At 47.4% G+C, this 16,159-nt stretch overlaps 1 protein-coding gene across 1 annotated transcript in view; it reads left to right on the top strand.

Moving 5' to 3' along the window:
- The window catches only part of ABCA4 (ATP binding cassette subfamily A member 4), a 1,055,123-nt gene that overhangs the window by 301,587 nt on the left and 737,377 nt on the right, over positions 1–16,159 (top strand). Inside the window, exon 8 of the mRNA XM_086957892.1 lies at positions 12,218–12,334. Coding sequence (XP_086814018.1) covers positions 12,218–12,334 — 117 coding nt within the window. The remainder of the gene's footprint in view (positions 1–12,217; positions 12,335–16,159) is intronic.

Consider the following 16,159-nt stretch of genomic DNA (forward strand, 5'->3'; position numbering starts at 1 on the left):
CTCAGTCACCTGTGTGATGATGAAACGAATATACACTGTGCCCCCCTAGCCAATCCTGGCGCTGCAAGCAGCGCCAGGATTGGCTAGGGGGGCACAGTCTGTATTCGCCCTGAATCCTCCCGGCCCTGGTGGCCTGAGCAGCACCTGCTGGGACCCGCTGGTACAGTGCGCCGCGCATGCTCGAGCTGGCCATAGCCCTGTGTCACTAAACTTGAGTGACACAGGGCTACACCAGCCCGAGACTTAGATTCCGGCCCGCAGCCCCACCGCCCCACCGCCCCACCGCTCCACCGCCTGGCTTCAGCGGCAAGGGAGTCAAGGACCTTTCCGAACTGAAGGAGCACTGGGAAATGCAAATGTATTTTGCCTGCTTAGCGGGCGGCTAAGCAGGCAAAAATACAATTGCTTTTCTTTTGCCAATAGCGTGCATGCGTGCGTCCATGTGGCTTAGTGGGGCTACGCCCCCACGCCCCAATGGACGCACCGCGCCTGGTCAAAAAAGAGTGTTGCACTGGGCGCCTCCAGCACTAAAGCTGGCCCTGATTAGGGGTGAGGAAACTCCCGACCACTAAGAGTCTGGCGGGGCCATTCCAGCTGACTCAGAACAAGAATCAGGCTATAACACACCTCTCCTTTTTACACACACACAAACCCCAAACAGGGTATGAGATGTGCACCACAACAAACGCACAGTTTAGCAATCAAACCAAAACTAACTTAGTACAATGGAATATCTGTTGCATACTCCCAGAATAAAGAAAGAAAGAACATGCAGGTACAGGAAACCACAGACCCTCTACCATCATTCAAGTACGGAGAAACACCACACCAATTTATGAAACCTGCAGTCTCCCTGCTGTTAGTTAAAATGACTAACGGAATTACATTATCTGTACAGGAAATGGCAGAATACCTGCCCAACATCAAAGTAACAGAAAGTTGGAACCACTGAACCTCCACCACGGAAAATACAAAACAACACAGACATACACACCTCCTACCACTGCATACCTATTCCGAATTTAATAACACTCGGGACCTAATTAATAAACTTTTGACTTTCCTGCTGCACTGCCCTGCCTCAAGAGAAAAGGGCAAGAATGCGCTGTATCTACAAGACACAGCGTAGTCCTGTCCTTCTCCCCTGCGCCAGCGCACAAAGAGCAGCTGTGCGCTAGCGCAGACACCTGTGCGTCATTTTGCAAGGGTGCCTGCATTAAGTGGATGATTGTTTTTGTGCAGGAAGGGACACCTTCCCGGGCATAACCCATAAACAATCATTAAAGGCATTTTCCTCTTTCTATATGTGCTTCAGAATACAGCATGCATAGGAAAAAGGCAAAACAAGGAGAAATGAAAGTATTTTTTCTTCGTTGCACTTCCTTACACCTCCCCCGCAGAGGCGTAGGATTCTGATGCATTCTCAGGTTTACAAAATGTTGTAAATCTGGGAAAGCGTCAAGTTCCATGAATGTTGCGTGGGAACACCCACAGCAACACCCATGGAACGCCTCTTTCACGCAGAGTTATGCGTGAATGGGAAACATATTTACAGGTCCATGAAAAGTCACGCAGGGTGACTTTACATGACCTTGTAAATATGTGGAAGCCCATTGCGTTGCCGTTGCGTCAATAGAAGCGAGATACCAGTGGCGGAATGGGCTTGTAAATAAGCCCCTTGGTGCTTAATTTGTGAAATAGTAAAGCTCTGCTGAGAACCCCGGTGCCAGCGCTACAAATATTGGGGGTGCCGAATACCCAGGCCTCGTAGTCTTGATTCCACTTGTTGTCGTTTTAAGTCACCACTAGGTGCTCCCTGCTCCTTTATCTAACACTTGCAGGTCCTGTTTCATCTCTTCTTTCTTCCTTTGTCACTGTTTTTACGTCTTTCTTTTTTTTTTCTTTACAGTTTGTGTTTTTCTCTCTCTTGCTCTCGGGAAATGTCTGATGAGGAAGAATAAGTGCCAGTGGGCCCCATCGGCGAGCACTGGTTCAAATTAAGCACTAATAACCCTTCATGTAGAGAACCACAAAATCCTTCCCACTGAGAACACATACTGAATTGAACATTTAAAATACAGAGAACCAGACAACCCTTACCACAGAGTACAGGTACACATGAAACTGCAATTCATGAGGGGGTAAACCCAGAACACACACATGACCTCACACTTCAAGCATGCCTCTCTCTCTCACTCTTGCATTATTTGTCCACTCAGCATACCAACCCAGAAATAGACAGAAGTTTCCTAGTTCACAGACACACAGTGGTCCACAGAACAGAACACTTCCCCCTTTCACACACACACAACATCCCCAATGTAGGCAAAGGAAGGCCACTGAGTCTGTGGGTCTTTATTCATTTCTTTTGTAGGGTACAGGTTCGTGACTGGTTCATAGGGTATGCCCCACCGAGAGCCCCATGGTGTCCTAGCCAAATCAACATTCAGCCTAGATGCAGTGCACCAGCACCATTTACATCAACACTCCACACTGTGACAGCACTAAGCCCAGACACCAGCACTCTGGAAGGTAGGCATATGCAGGGCAGCGCAGAGCACAACCCGTGCTCTGTCCACATCTACACTCATTAACTACTTAAAAGATGTTTCTTTCTGCCCATGATCTTGCCAAGGATGAATTGAATATCCTCTCCCAGTGACTTGAAATTCTAAGAATGTGTATGACTCAGTGTGCTGATTACTACACTGTCCTCTTGTTTTCAGTGAGTGATCCCAGCAGTATCTGTGGAGGTGGTTCCACTTCCGGATTGCGTTTCTCATGAGCTCAGCCACTGATATCAATCATATTCTGTTATCTCATGCCCAGAATCTTAAATAGTCTAAAACAAAGTGTAAGCACAGGACGAATGCACAATGCGGGCTGTATTCTGCACTTGGTCATTACACCAGGCCTGGAAAGATCTCTCACCAAAAGAGGGAGAATGCCTCTAGAAAGAAAGAACCAGACAGGCTGCATTTGAAACACAACGGATATGAAGTAGTGGTCCAACCCAGTACTCATTTGTCAAAGAAATATAGAAGTGATAGCAAACCAATTGCTACAAACAATGTACAATATTGTGTCTCCAAAACATTGTCCTAGCTTCTATATATGGCATTATGAATGTAATAAACAATATTAATAGACTTAAATAATCTTGAAAAAAGGTAGCGGAATTACAAAAAAAAGGTGATAGGTGTCCCCAGTGATCACACAGAAAAGGACAACACTTTTCATTGTGCCCTTCTTGTGACACCTTGGTTGGGCCATATTTACGGTACAGAGCTCCATGTCGCAAGGATTGACCAAATATGTCAGGAATCCTGATGTATTTGTTGGTGCAGTAATGATGCATTGTTGGAGTGTGTCGTAAAACAGATGCAACTCCGACAATGTGTCATTACACATGGGCGAGTCCCATGTAAAATGGCCTGCATCAGCCCTTCTTCCTGCTGTGAAGCACAAGTAAGGATCTGACGCAGTGACGCCCTAGAAGTGCTCTATGAGATTTCACTGTGTCACTTCTTCGTGGATTTGCTGCGTCTGAACCCCACCCTGTATATATTATACCAGACGCAGATATAATTTAGCGCAGAGGTTTACAAAGTGACGCATCTGTCTAGATGCATCACTTGGTAAACATGGTGCAGTGTGGTGCATTTTTTACGCAGGCGCAGTGTCACAAAAAGTGACGCAACGGCGGCTTAAGCCCCTCATAAATAAGGGCCTGGGTGCGGAAACACTGGACCAGTTTTACCGGATTAGTGCCAAGTAAAACCACAGTTGGGAAGAGGAGAAGGCTATGGGCAAAGGTGACCACCCTCCAGCATCATGAGGGGAAGAAGACAATGCTCCCCAGCCAGACCACTACCTGGCATGACCTTAGATGGCCTCTCCTTCCCTCCATCTCTTTGATCCTTCACTTCAGTGGATTTAGTTGGACTAACACACCCAGAAATAATGAGTTATAAGAATACAATTCAGGCCTGGAAACATGGTGTCCTACTGACATGGACTAATCTGGCAAACCTACCAGCAACATGCAGAATTCATTCTCGCTCCAACACTGTACTACAAACCTTTACAATGTTGTGGTGAACTTTGTGTAGAATGCCTTTCGAGCTTGTCAAGTTTTTGTTGTGTTTATGTTTTAGTGGTATTAGCTCAATCCAAAACATCCATGAATCCTTTGTCATTAGGAGGACTGGTGCCCAAATAACTACACAAATTAAGAGAAGGCTTTCATATAACAACTCAGCGAGTTGTAAAATGTAATGTTGCTCCATTTCAAATTGACGAATTGGACTAAAACACCAGAAAACAATGATTTGTAAAAGAAAAGCCTAGGACTAAAATTGTGGCATCTGGAGAGAAAGGAGGACCTGGGAACCCTAATCTTGGGAGGCAGGAAACCCCATTACTTCCATACCTCATTTGATAATACACAGTAGAAGTTGTATCATTCTTTGGGTCAGGCACAAATCCTACGAACATATAATGGTGTAGGCAGTTTCCCTGTGGTGGACTATTTGAGACTAAGTCGTGATGTACATTCTGTGCATATGGGGGACTGCTTTTACACATAAGGCCCTAGCTATCTTTCCTAGCTGGAACACGAGCAAAAAGAACAATTGATGGACAGAATGCAGAACAATGTCATACATTCACCCCAGTGCAGAGATATGGGCCTAAATCCATTGTTTTTTGCTCACCATGCCACCCCAGTTTAGACCTGGGATTATGCAAATCAGTCTTGACCCTGCGCCCAATGGGAACAGTTTAACTGGAACTGCCAGGCCAGGTCCTCCCTGGTCTGGAAACAAGCATCCTAGGACCGGTTTCGGGCTTTCAGCCCTCATCAGCCAGTATAGCTTGACTCCAGTGGCATGGAGAGCATGGTACCCACACCTGGGCATACCCGTCCCACTCGGGGTGACAAATGCAAAATGAACAAATGATGCAGAAAAACGTCATACATTCACCCCAGTGCAGAGATCTGGGCCTAAATCCATTGTTTATTTGCTCACCATGCCATTCCAGTTGGGACCCAGCCATATGCAAATCAGTCTTGACCCTGAGCCCAATGGGAACAGTCCAGCCCGAATTGCCTGGCAAGGTCCTGCCTGAACTGGAAACAAGCATCCTAGGACCGGTTTTGGGCTTTCAGCCCTCATCAGCCGGGATAGCTTGACTCCAGTGGCATGAAGAGCACGGGACCCACGTCTGGGCATAACCGTCCCACTCGGGACGATTGATGGACAGAATGCAGAACAATGTCATACATTCACCCCAATGTAGAGATCTGGGCCTAAATCCATAATGTTTGTGCTCACCATGCCATTCAAGTTGGGACCCAGCCATATGCAAATCAGTCTTGGCCCTGCACCCAATGGGAACAGTTCAGCCCGAACTGCCAGGCCAGGCCCTCCCTTGACTGGAAACAAGCATCCTAGGACCGGTTTCGGGCTTCCATCCCTCATTAGCCAAGATAGCTTGACTCCAGTGGCATGGAGAGCACGGGACCCATGTCTGGGAATATCTGTCCCACTCGGGGTGACAAATGCAAAAAGAACAATTGATGGAGAGAATGCAGAACAATGTCATACATTCACCCCAGTGCGGAGATCTAGCCCTAAATCCATCGCTTTTTTTTGCTTACCATTCCTTTCCAGTTGGGACCCAGCCATATGCACCCTGCGCCCAATGGGAACAGTCCAGCCTGAACTGCCAGGCAAGGTCCTCCCTGGATTGGAAAAAAGCATCCTAGGACCGGTTTCGGGCTTTCAGCCCTCAGCCAGGATAGCTTGACTCCAGTTGCATGGAGAGCACTGGACCCACTTCTGGGCATACCCGCCTCACTCGGGGTGGCAAATGCAAAAAGAACAATTCATGGACAGAATGCAGAACAATGTCATACATGCACCCCAGTGCAGAGATCTGGGCCTAAATCCATTGTTTTTTTGCTCACCATGCCATTCAAGTTGGGACCCAGCCATGTGCAAATCAGTCTTGACCCTGCACCCAATGGGAACAGTTCAGCCTGAACTGCCAGGCCAGGTCCTCTCTGGACTGGAAACAAGCATCCTAGGACCGGTTTCAGGCATCCAGCCCTCATTACCCAGGATAGCTTGACTCCAGTGGCATGGAGAGCACGGGCCCATGTCTGGGCATATCCGTCCCACTCGGGATGACAAATGCAAAAAGAACAATTGATGGAGAGAATGCAGAACAATGTCATACATTCACCCCAGTGCAGAGATCTGGCCCTAAATCCATTGTTTTTTAGCTCACCATGCCATTCCAGTTGGGACCCAGCCATATGCAAATAGTCTTGACCCTGCGCCCAATGGGAAGAGTCCAGCCTGAACAGCCAGGCCAGGTCCTCCCTGAACTGGAAACAAGCATCCTAGGACCGGTTTCGGCCTTTCAGCTTGACTCCAGTTGCATGGAGAGCACGGGACCCACGTCTGGGCATACCCGTCACACTCGGGGTGCCAAATGCAAAAAGAACATACGATGGACAGAATGCAGAACAATGTCATACATTCACCCCAGTGCAGCGATCTGGGCCTAAATCCATTGTTTTTTTCTCACCATGCCATTCCATTTGGAACCCAGCCATATGCAAATCAGTCTTGACCCTGCGCCCAATAGGAACAGTCCAGCCCGAACTGCCAGTCCAGTTCCTCCCTGGACTGGAAACAAGCATCCTAGGACCAGTTACGGACTTTCAGACCTCATCAGCCAGGACAGCTTGACTCCAGTGGCATGGAGAGCAACGGACCCACGTCTGGGCATACCTATCCCAGTTGGGGTGACAAATGCAAAAAGAACAATTGATGGACAGAATACAGAACAATGTAGTACATTCACCCCAGTGCAAAGATCTGGGCCTAAATCCATCATTTTAGCTATCTTGGCTGAAGAGGGGTGTAGGAAGGTGGCTACCTGACTATGGTTACCCCAGATTTTTTTGCCTTGTGTTTAGCTGGTTTTCGACTTAGTTGGCCTGGTTCCCTGCTAATCAGGGCCCCAGGCTATCTGCTCTCTCTGTAAAATGGATTCCATGTACCCTAGGTGCATAACTAGATTGGCTTGGGTCACCTTATCAGCCCCTGTACAGAGCACTATAGGTGCCCAGGGCATAGGTGCCTCCAAGGCCTACCAGGGGCTGCAGCATATCTTTTGCCACCCCTGGCTGGCTATCTAAAATTGACACAACTGGCTGATCACTCAGCTGGGGCAAGGTGGTGTAATCACCCCTTGCTTAGATATAGTATGCCTATATCTAAACCTATCTGGACACATATAGACCTGTGAGCCACTCCTATGGCAGGCCTTAACAATCCTGAAGGCAGAGTGCGTGGTTTAATGTGAGATGGTGCTCTAGCATGAGCTGAGCCTGTCTGCAGCTGTCGGGACCAATTCCCTTAGCTGTTCCGGGATAATGCCAAACCATATACTATTAAGTGCATTATAATCCTCGCGGTTATATGTTAACTTTGGTTTGGCTTTATCAAAACATGTCGTGTAAGGTGTCATACGAATTGGAATACTACCCCCTCGCCAGTCCTGGCGACGGGGGTAGCATTTCACCCCTCTAGAGGGGACGACATGTTACTTTTGCTAAAACGCGGTTGATTTTTAAAAGAGCCTCAGATCCACAAAATGGATGCTTCTGCCACAGACACATGTCTGACCTCCTGCTGCTGACCGAAACTCAGCAGAGGAGGCCTGGACAAGGGCTTTCCTGTCGCAGGGAGGTGTCACACCACCCCAGACAGGAGATAGTGGATTGTAGCAGGGAGGTTTGAAAGAAACCAGACAGTGCCTGGGGAGCACAAGGCTTCCCCTTGCATAATCCGGTCAAACCGGTTCTGGGTTATCCCAGCCCCAGCTCCAGTGTGACCTGGACAAAGGAAAGGGGTGTAACCGCCCCCCTTCCTGGTCCCACCCATAGGGAGGGACCTAGCAGGAGATCCACCCCTCAGATTGGAATAAGAGTGGGAGCAGTGCCAATGCAACTCAGATCATCCTGAAATCAACTTTAAACTAAGAAGACGACTGGACTTCGACATTCTGATGAACAGAAGACTGAAGAGCATCTCCCTTGTGGCCTAGGAGGGGCCACCCTGTGAACACAGGCATTACCCAGCACCTCGTTGTCTGCTTTGCCGCCGCCTCCAGCCGGAGCCCGAGTGCAGAGCCTGACAAGACCCAGCTTCCCAGACTTCTCCCAGCCCGATCCACAGTCCCTGCAAAGAAGGGACCCGTGGAGGCACCGAGAGACGTGGGAGCGGACATCTTGAAAGACCCCCGAGACGCTGACTGCGCAGCACCCGAGGCACCCTCGACTCTGTGCTTTGCGGTTTAAGAAGCCCCACAACTGAGCAACATTTGCACCAAAGATCAGCCCTCCAGCATCTCTACGATCTGCGTGGGGCCCTTTTGTTTTGTGCCACTCGACTCGCCATCCCGGCTGCTTGTCATGTGGTCAGCGGCCATCTTGGCAACGAAACCTACAATTTACACTGTGGGTCTGGTTGCTCCAGACCTGCCCTCGCTCCTGTAGAAAGGAGTACCCGCTTTGACCTTGCTGGTCTGAGTAATAAGCCTTTTTGACTTTCCCCGTGGCTTGCATTAGCCAAGGCTTGTTTGCTTCAATCGAGTTGCCGACACCGCCATCAGCTAGAGCCTTTGAGGGACAGCTCGTGATCGACTCCTGGACGTCCTTGACCTCTTCGTGTCCACGCAGCTGCAGAGAGAAGCAACCCCTGATCACCTGTTTGCACCCGACTTTGCCTGGTTCCAATCTGGTTCCACGGTGGTCACTGGTCAGTGACTTTGAACATTGTCCCCTCTGCTTTCAGGTCTTCACCACTTCAGATCCACCCTTGGATCCACCGGACACTTTTGCTTCACAGCGCCTGCAGCATCTTCAGCTTCAAGCACCAAGAGCCTGCGTGTCAAAACCCGACGCCACTTCGACCCTGTGCACCCACTTCCTGTGGGTGAGGTAACATTGCAACGCCGGTGTCCCTACACCGGTACACACCTCTAGGGTCTGTGTCTTAAGTTTTGCTCCTCTAGGTTCAGCGGAAGTATCTTTAAACTCACTTTGTGTAACTTTTACGCACCATTGACATTGCATTGGTGTAAGCCGCACTTTCCGTGCTGCACCCGAATTCCGTGGGCTACTCCCGACTTCAGCATTGCTAGTCCTGACTGCTCCCAGCGATTCTCTAGGCCCTAGGCCTAACCACTGTTCGATTGGTATCTCTTATACCATTTTTTTAGTATATGGTTTGAGTGGCCACCCGCCCTCATCCAAAATTGTGCAACTTTGTATGTTATACTGTGCTTTTGATTTAACGCTTGTGCCCCTTTCCTCATAAAGAGTACTGGGGATTAATTTAGAAATAAACACATATATTTTTATAATATATACTTGTGTGGTGTCCTTTCATTTGGTATTACAGGATTGTATGTGGTAAAACAGCTCGCTTAACACGACCTCTTAAGTTAAGCCTTTAAGGCTGCTTAGTCATGCTACCACTAGGATAGCTTGTCTAACAAGGTTGACTTACAACCAGACATCTTTGGGGTTTGTTTGGACTGATACCAAGTGGTTCCAGAATTGGAAACACTACATATCAGGCCAACTTCTCACAAGGGGTGAAACCCTGAAACCGGTCCTAGGATGCTTGTTTCCGGCCCAGGGAGGACCTGGCTTAGCAGTTCAGGCTGGACTGATCCCATGAGGCACAGGGTCAAGACTGATTTGCATATGGCCAGGTCACCATGCCATGGGTGGCATGGTGAGCAAAAGAATAATAAATTTAACCCAGATCTCTTGACTCGGGCTAAATGTTTTGATTTGTTCTGCACTCCATCCATCAATTGTGTGTCTTTTGCTTCCTCGCCCTAAGTGCGCCGGGTATGCCCAGAAGTGGGTCCCGGGCTCACTGTGCCACTGGATTCAAGCAATCCTGGCTGAAGAGGGATGAAACCCCGATACCGGTCCTAGGATACTTGTTTCCGGTCCAGGGAGGACCTGGCTTAGCAGTTCGGGCTGGACTGTTCTCATGAGGCACAGGGTCAAGACTGATTTGCATATGGCCTGGTCTAAACTGGGGTAGCATGGTGAGCAAAAGAATAATGGATTTAACCTAGTTCTCTTGACTGGGGGTGAATGTTTTGATTTGTTCTGCATTCCGTCCATCAATTGCTTGTCTTTAGCTGGAACACGAGCAGCCAGTTTAGTTAAGCTGTTGAGTTCAGCACTATACGGAGCCTTCTCGTAAAGTGTTGTATATTCATGTGATCCAAGGTTACGGTTGCCACATCATCCTGTGTCATAATTGTAGTTGCAGATGTAGGGCCAGATTTACGACCCTTTTTTGTACTCGCAAACGGGAGATCGGTCTGTTTCCGACCGCGAAAAAGGGTGATGGCATAAAAAAAATGCTATTTTGCAAGTCACTAACTCGCAAAATAGCGTTTGCAACTCTCGCTATTAGGTAGGGACGTCCCTTCCTAATAGTGAGACTCACTGCCATGCACTGTTGTTTTGCGACCACATTTGCAGCTGCAAAACACTTGCAGTATACCACCTTGTGAGTGTGTGAGAAAATATTTTTAAGAGCAGGCAGTGATCCCATGAACCACTGCCTGTCCTTAAAAAATGAAACTGAAAAGTTTCATTTTTCTTTTTAAATGCGTCCCGTTTTCCTTTGAGGAAAACGGGCTGCATTAAAAAAAAACTGCTTTATTTAACCCCTTGCCCGCGGCTGGAATTCCGCTCCTGTGTGGCACATTTTGATCGTGGGCGTGGTCGGGTCGGCTCCCGGCCGTCATCAGCACACGAGCACTATGTGCCATGACGGACGGGAGCCGTCACCAGCACGCAAGGGGTTAAAAAGCAGTCCCAGACATGATGGTCTGCTGACCCCAGCAGACCTCCATCCCTGGGAGGGCTAGCCATTCCCAATGTGGTTGCAAATTGTGCTTGCATCATGAATATTGATGAGGCATGCAATTTGCGACCCCATCGGGAATCACTAACAGCCTCTGTGACACTGTTGTACATTGCAATTTGTGAGTTGCAAATTTCGGGTCACAAATCGATGCAATTTGCGAGTTGCAAAATGTAAGGGTCGTACATCTGGCCCCTAGTCTTTTATTTGACATCCTAACGTTTCCCGGAAAAGCCACTTTTGGTTTGCTCTAAATTAATTGATTGCAATACATATTCCGCTTAATAGCAATTATTTGGGTAAATATAAAAACAGGGAATCGGAAACATAGTGGGGCAGCACCCCGACCTAAACTAGTCACCTGGCTCTGGTACCATAGTTTATTCCTAAATTTCATCCCAAACAGAATGGTGAGATGCCCATAGTGAGCCCTATAATCACCCCCCCAAGACTGCTAGATGAGAGAATCCGGTGATAGTTATATTGGCCTTGTTTATGTCACTCCCATTAAATAATTTAATTGTTAGCAGTTGCAAAATAAGGCTAATTGGGATTATTTGATTATAAAGAGTTCCCCAGGAGGAAGATGTGACAGCTTTCAAGTGGTACATGTAATAGGTTAGACGTCAACCAGTTCCTGACATTTTACTCAAGAGCACATTGCATGCTGGGACTTGTAGGTTCATCTTTGGCATGGAAAATAGAGCTCACAACACTAGATTGCAAGTGGTACTGATTAAAAGGCCATTTTGTCTGAAGGTGTCATACATGGCTAGTTCCGTTTGACAGCTTTAGCATGACTGTTAGCAGAGAACTGCCGACTTTAGAGCTAGGTAAGTAGGTTCGAGTCTCTGTGTCGGCTTAACAACCTATGATATTGCGCAAATCACTTAATCTCCCCCCTGCTTACCATAACTTAATATGTCCTTGTTTAATGGAACTGGACTGGTACTACTGTAGAGCGCTCCAAACCCTTCAGGTTGAATTGCGCTATATAAAACTGCAACAACAAAAAATGCATGTTGGTTGTTGTGGATCAGTGTTTAAATTTGGAAATGAAAGACTACAAGTCCCTGCATGCTCAGTGTATTTGGCTGAAAAACGACACTGGCAGAGGAGTATTTTAATGAATGTGGCGGGTTGGCAGCTATGATATGTGTCTGTTGGTGACTTTGTTTCACACTTATTTGTTCAGTAAATGTATGACACGTTCTATTCTTTGTTTTTGATGTTGACAGGCAAACAGCACCTTTGAGGAGCTAGAACGTCTGCGACAAGTGGGGAAGACCTGGGAGGAAGTAGGGCCGCAGCTCTGGCACTTCTTCCAAAACAGTGTTCAGATGAATGTGATTCGCGTAAGTGATGACACAATAGGAAAAATAACTGTTGGGAAACAAATTGTTTTTCTTTTGTTTACTTATTTAAGGATTAACACATATTTTTGTATTGGTGCCTAAATAGTACAGGACTTGGGGTAATAACTTAATGCTGTACAGAGAAGATGGCAGCGATCTCAAGTTTGGCAGAACTAGACGTTAGCAGTTACCCACTGCAAGTTTCTTCCTTTCCAATCTGTTTCTTGCAGTCCTGATTGTATGCTTGAATAAACAGAACGACAAATCCCAGAATACAGAGCAAATAGAAGCCTGGACTGGATGAACTACCCACACATGGACCTGGGAAACTTGACAGTTCTGCTAGAAGGAGATGGTTTGTCGAGGGCTGTGTGCATGCAGTTGTACTCATCCCATGTCATCTGGAGCATCTTTACCATTCCCTGCTTTCAGATCATACCCGCTGCATGTGCACTGTTGGTTGCGAGTCATATTGTAGCTTACCAAGGACATGCAGGGGCTTAGAGCCAAACCTCCCCCATTGATTACTATTGGTGTGTTTTCCTGTCACTCTCATTTGCCTTCTTGGTATTTGTGCCCCAGCTTGTCCCTCCAATGGATCATTCCCTGTATACCATCTCTCTTGATTGACCTTCATCTCTGCTTCTAATGTTTGCTTTTCAAGCATAACTTTTTAGGTCTCGTAGCGATACAGCGCGTCAGCGCTGTACTCGCCGAGATATTTTGTCACGGACTGTGCTTCCCAGGAGACAGCTTCGGCCACGCGCATTGCCTCTTCAAGGAGGCGATTTCCGCTGGCCACGCGCTCGCGAACGCGCTCAGCTGCTGTCTCCTGGGAAGCAGCAACACCACACTCGCATGCGCAGAAACAGCGACAGACACACACACGAGCGCTCATGCACGCACGCACCCACACATACAGAGAACCCACCCCCGCCGTCGCATACACACACAAACACACACGTGCACCGAGCATCCCTCCCTCACCCCTCCGCCGTCGCACACACAGACACACACAGACACACACACACGCACACATACAGGCATCCCCCCCCTTCCCCGCTCACCAGTCAACGGCCCTCCGGACTTGTGCAGCCTCCGACCGCGGGGCTCTCCCTCGGTGCTCCTCCAGGCACTCCGTGGGCGCGGGCTTCACAAAACGGAAGTCCCGCCCCACGATAGGTTTCGTTTTGTCAGTCCCGCCCCACGATAGGTTTCGTTTTGTCCTTTTGTTTGTAGAATCGTAGGGTTGTGACTGAATTAACACTCCAGTGTTTTGGTTGTATAGCCACATCTATCCTAGTTGAATTTTCAAAGTTTCTTTCCTGCTTGTTTTTTTAATGGCGCGTCTTCTCCGCAGTACAGCCACCCGCTTCTGCTGTTCTGCTGGACAGGGGTGAAGGCTTTTATTCTCTTGAGTTTGTAAAGCGCAATAGTCATCTCCTAGTCATTCGGGCACTTTGTATTACTGTCTTAACATCAATCCTCCTTAGTGGCCATCACCACAACACCATCACATCACCAGGCTACTCCCTCTTAATTTAACATTTAAATTTGATTTTTGCGTTGGTGTGCTTTAATACTGCATGTTTGGTGTCCTCACAAGATTACTTTTGGGTGAATCTGACCCGGGTGAGAATTTTCTTTCCTACAGAACACAAAGGTGCTATTTGGCAATGCCTTTTTAGAATACATTAATTGGCAATGTTGTTATAGCTGCCATTGATTGGCACTTAAACATCTGCTGGCAAGTGAATGGCTGAGACCCGCTACCTTTTTAAGACATTGAACAAGCAGAGCTGATACATATTCTCTTAAAGAGCTCTGCCCCACGATAAACGGCGCCCAATACCTCCACTCTTTGATGATGTCATTTTCTGCCACAACAAACGGCACACAAGCCCTTCTCTCTTTGATGTCACTATCAAACAATCCCCTAGAAGTTCGGGAGTTTGAAACAAACTACTGTATTCCATCACACCCTGATCAAAGGTGGACGAGAACCTCCTAATCAGTGGTAGTTAAGAGTGCCAGAGTATATGAATAGCCCATTCCAAAGGGATATGGTTCGCAGCTGGGTACGGAGGACATTTGATTCCCTTGGTTTTTTGTCTGCTCAGTGCTGGCAAGTGCACCCTGTATTCCGTGCTCCCTGTTTCTAAGATAGCTTACCTCTACATGGGCGAGAGATGACCCCAAGGCCTAAAGGAAGAGCTCAACAGCCAACGTGTGAACCAACAGGAAGAGCAGTCAGAAGACACGCTTCTCTTGCTTTTTTTTTTGTTATTGTGCACATTACAAACAGTTACGAACTAGATTTATATACCAATTGCAAATAAAAAAAAAATAATGTAAAGCATTGTCATTTACAATGCCAATAACTCAAACTTGAATGCTGCGAGACCTATTGCATTGCAAATGCTTGTTTTCTTTTGAGTTGAGTAGTCCATGAGAGTGCATGTGTTTTCAAGCTGTCTCTCTCATATACTTCTCTCCCTCTGCCTTCTGCACTCTGCATTATTCTTTGTCACCCGCCTTCTGCACTCTGCATTATTCTTTGTCACCCGCCTTCTGCACTCTGCATTATTCTTTGTCACCCGTGTACTTCTTGTCAAACCACGAGGGGAAGGAGAGGAGTTTTTTTTTAGATTGGTCCAGCACACGTCCTCCTCAAGTATATAAAAATTCTAAAATTCTAGTGAGGGTGTTGTTTCATGAGTGTGTTGTTTCACAAGTTCTCCAAATCTCAACTAAATGCAATGAAAAGTTATGTGACCATAAGGGGTATCCTTCAAAGGATGCAATAGCCCTCACCCACTGGAGTGGCATGCGTCATCATTGGGCTGTGCTTCTCGCTGAGTGAGTGCTGCCATACCCAGCGGGCACTGCAAGGGGGCTCTTTCATGGAGATCTTTTGTTCTCCCTGCCTGGTATTTGCCACAGCAAAGGATGGTTCCCTTTATTTTTAAAGATTATGAAAGGGGTAGTAGACTAGGCAGCAAGTCCGTTAAAATTGGCTGCAGGTAATCTCTGTTCGAAAATCTTTTATTCCCAGCGTATGTCTGTGCCATGATAAAAGCATAATGGTGAACCAAATAGGCATAGTGATGGACATGCGCATGCCCTGGCAGCTAAACAAGGGCCAATGGTAATTCTTCGAGTACCAGAAAAAAGAAACCCTAATCTATTGTTAGGTTTCAATATCATGAAAAATAAGTGCCCCAATAATATATGACAAACAAACATTTTTCAAATCTCACTTAAGAGTCGTTTGTGTCCCTATGACCTATTTAGCTGTAATTTATGGCACCTTAGTGTAACTCTGAACAACTTCCCTTGAGTCAGCTATTCCGTGCGACGAGAGCATGGCGAGAATCCTACTCTGCTTCTGTGATCCCTGTGAATACTTCCCATGTCCCTGTCCTTGTTGCGCTCTCCCATGTGCTTCTCCCCTTTCGTTCCCCATGCCCTGAATGTTAGTTTTGCCCACCCGTGCCCTCATCTCTTCCTGTTGGTGCTTTGATCCACCCCTGTCCTCCATTTTGCTTTCTCCAAACAGTCATGTTGCTTCCATCAACCCTCATGCCCTCTCTTGTTTTGGTTTCGCATCCTGTGTTGCTTCCACATCGCCCCACCCCCCGTTGTTGCTTTGTGTCTTGTGTTGCTTACGTATGCCTCCAACCCTCCCATGTTACTTCCATGTCGCATGGTGCCTCAGCTCCCATGCCACCTACTTAAAAAAAACCAAACATGCTTTTGTGCTTTTTTTTAATTTATAGTTACCAATTCAACTTGGATCAGTAACTAAAAAGAAAACAAAGGCAC

The sequence above is a fragment of the Lissotriton vulgaris genome, chromosome 1_1, assembly GCF_964263255.1.
Source record: "Lissotriton vulgaris chromosome 1_1, aLisVul1.2, whole genome shotgun sequence".
Taxonomy (NCBI): domain Eukaryota; kingdom Metazoa; phylum Chordata; class Amphibia; order Caudata; family Salamandridae; genus Lissotriton; species Lissotriton vulgaris.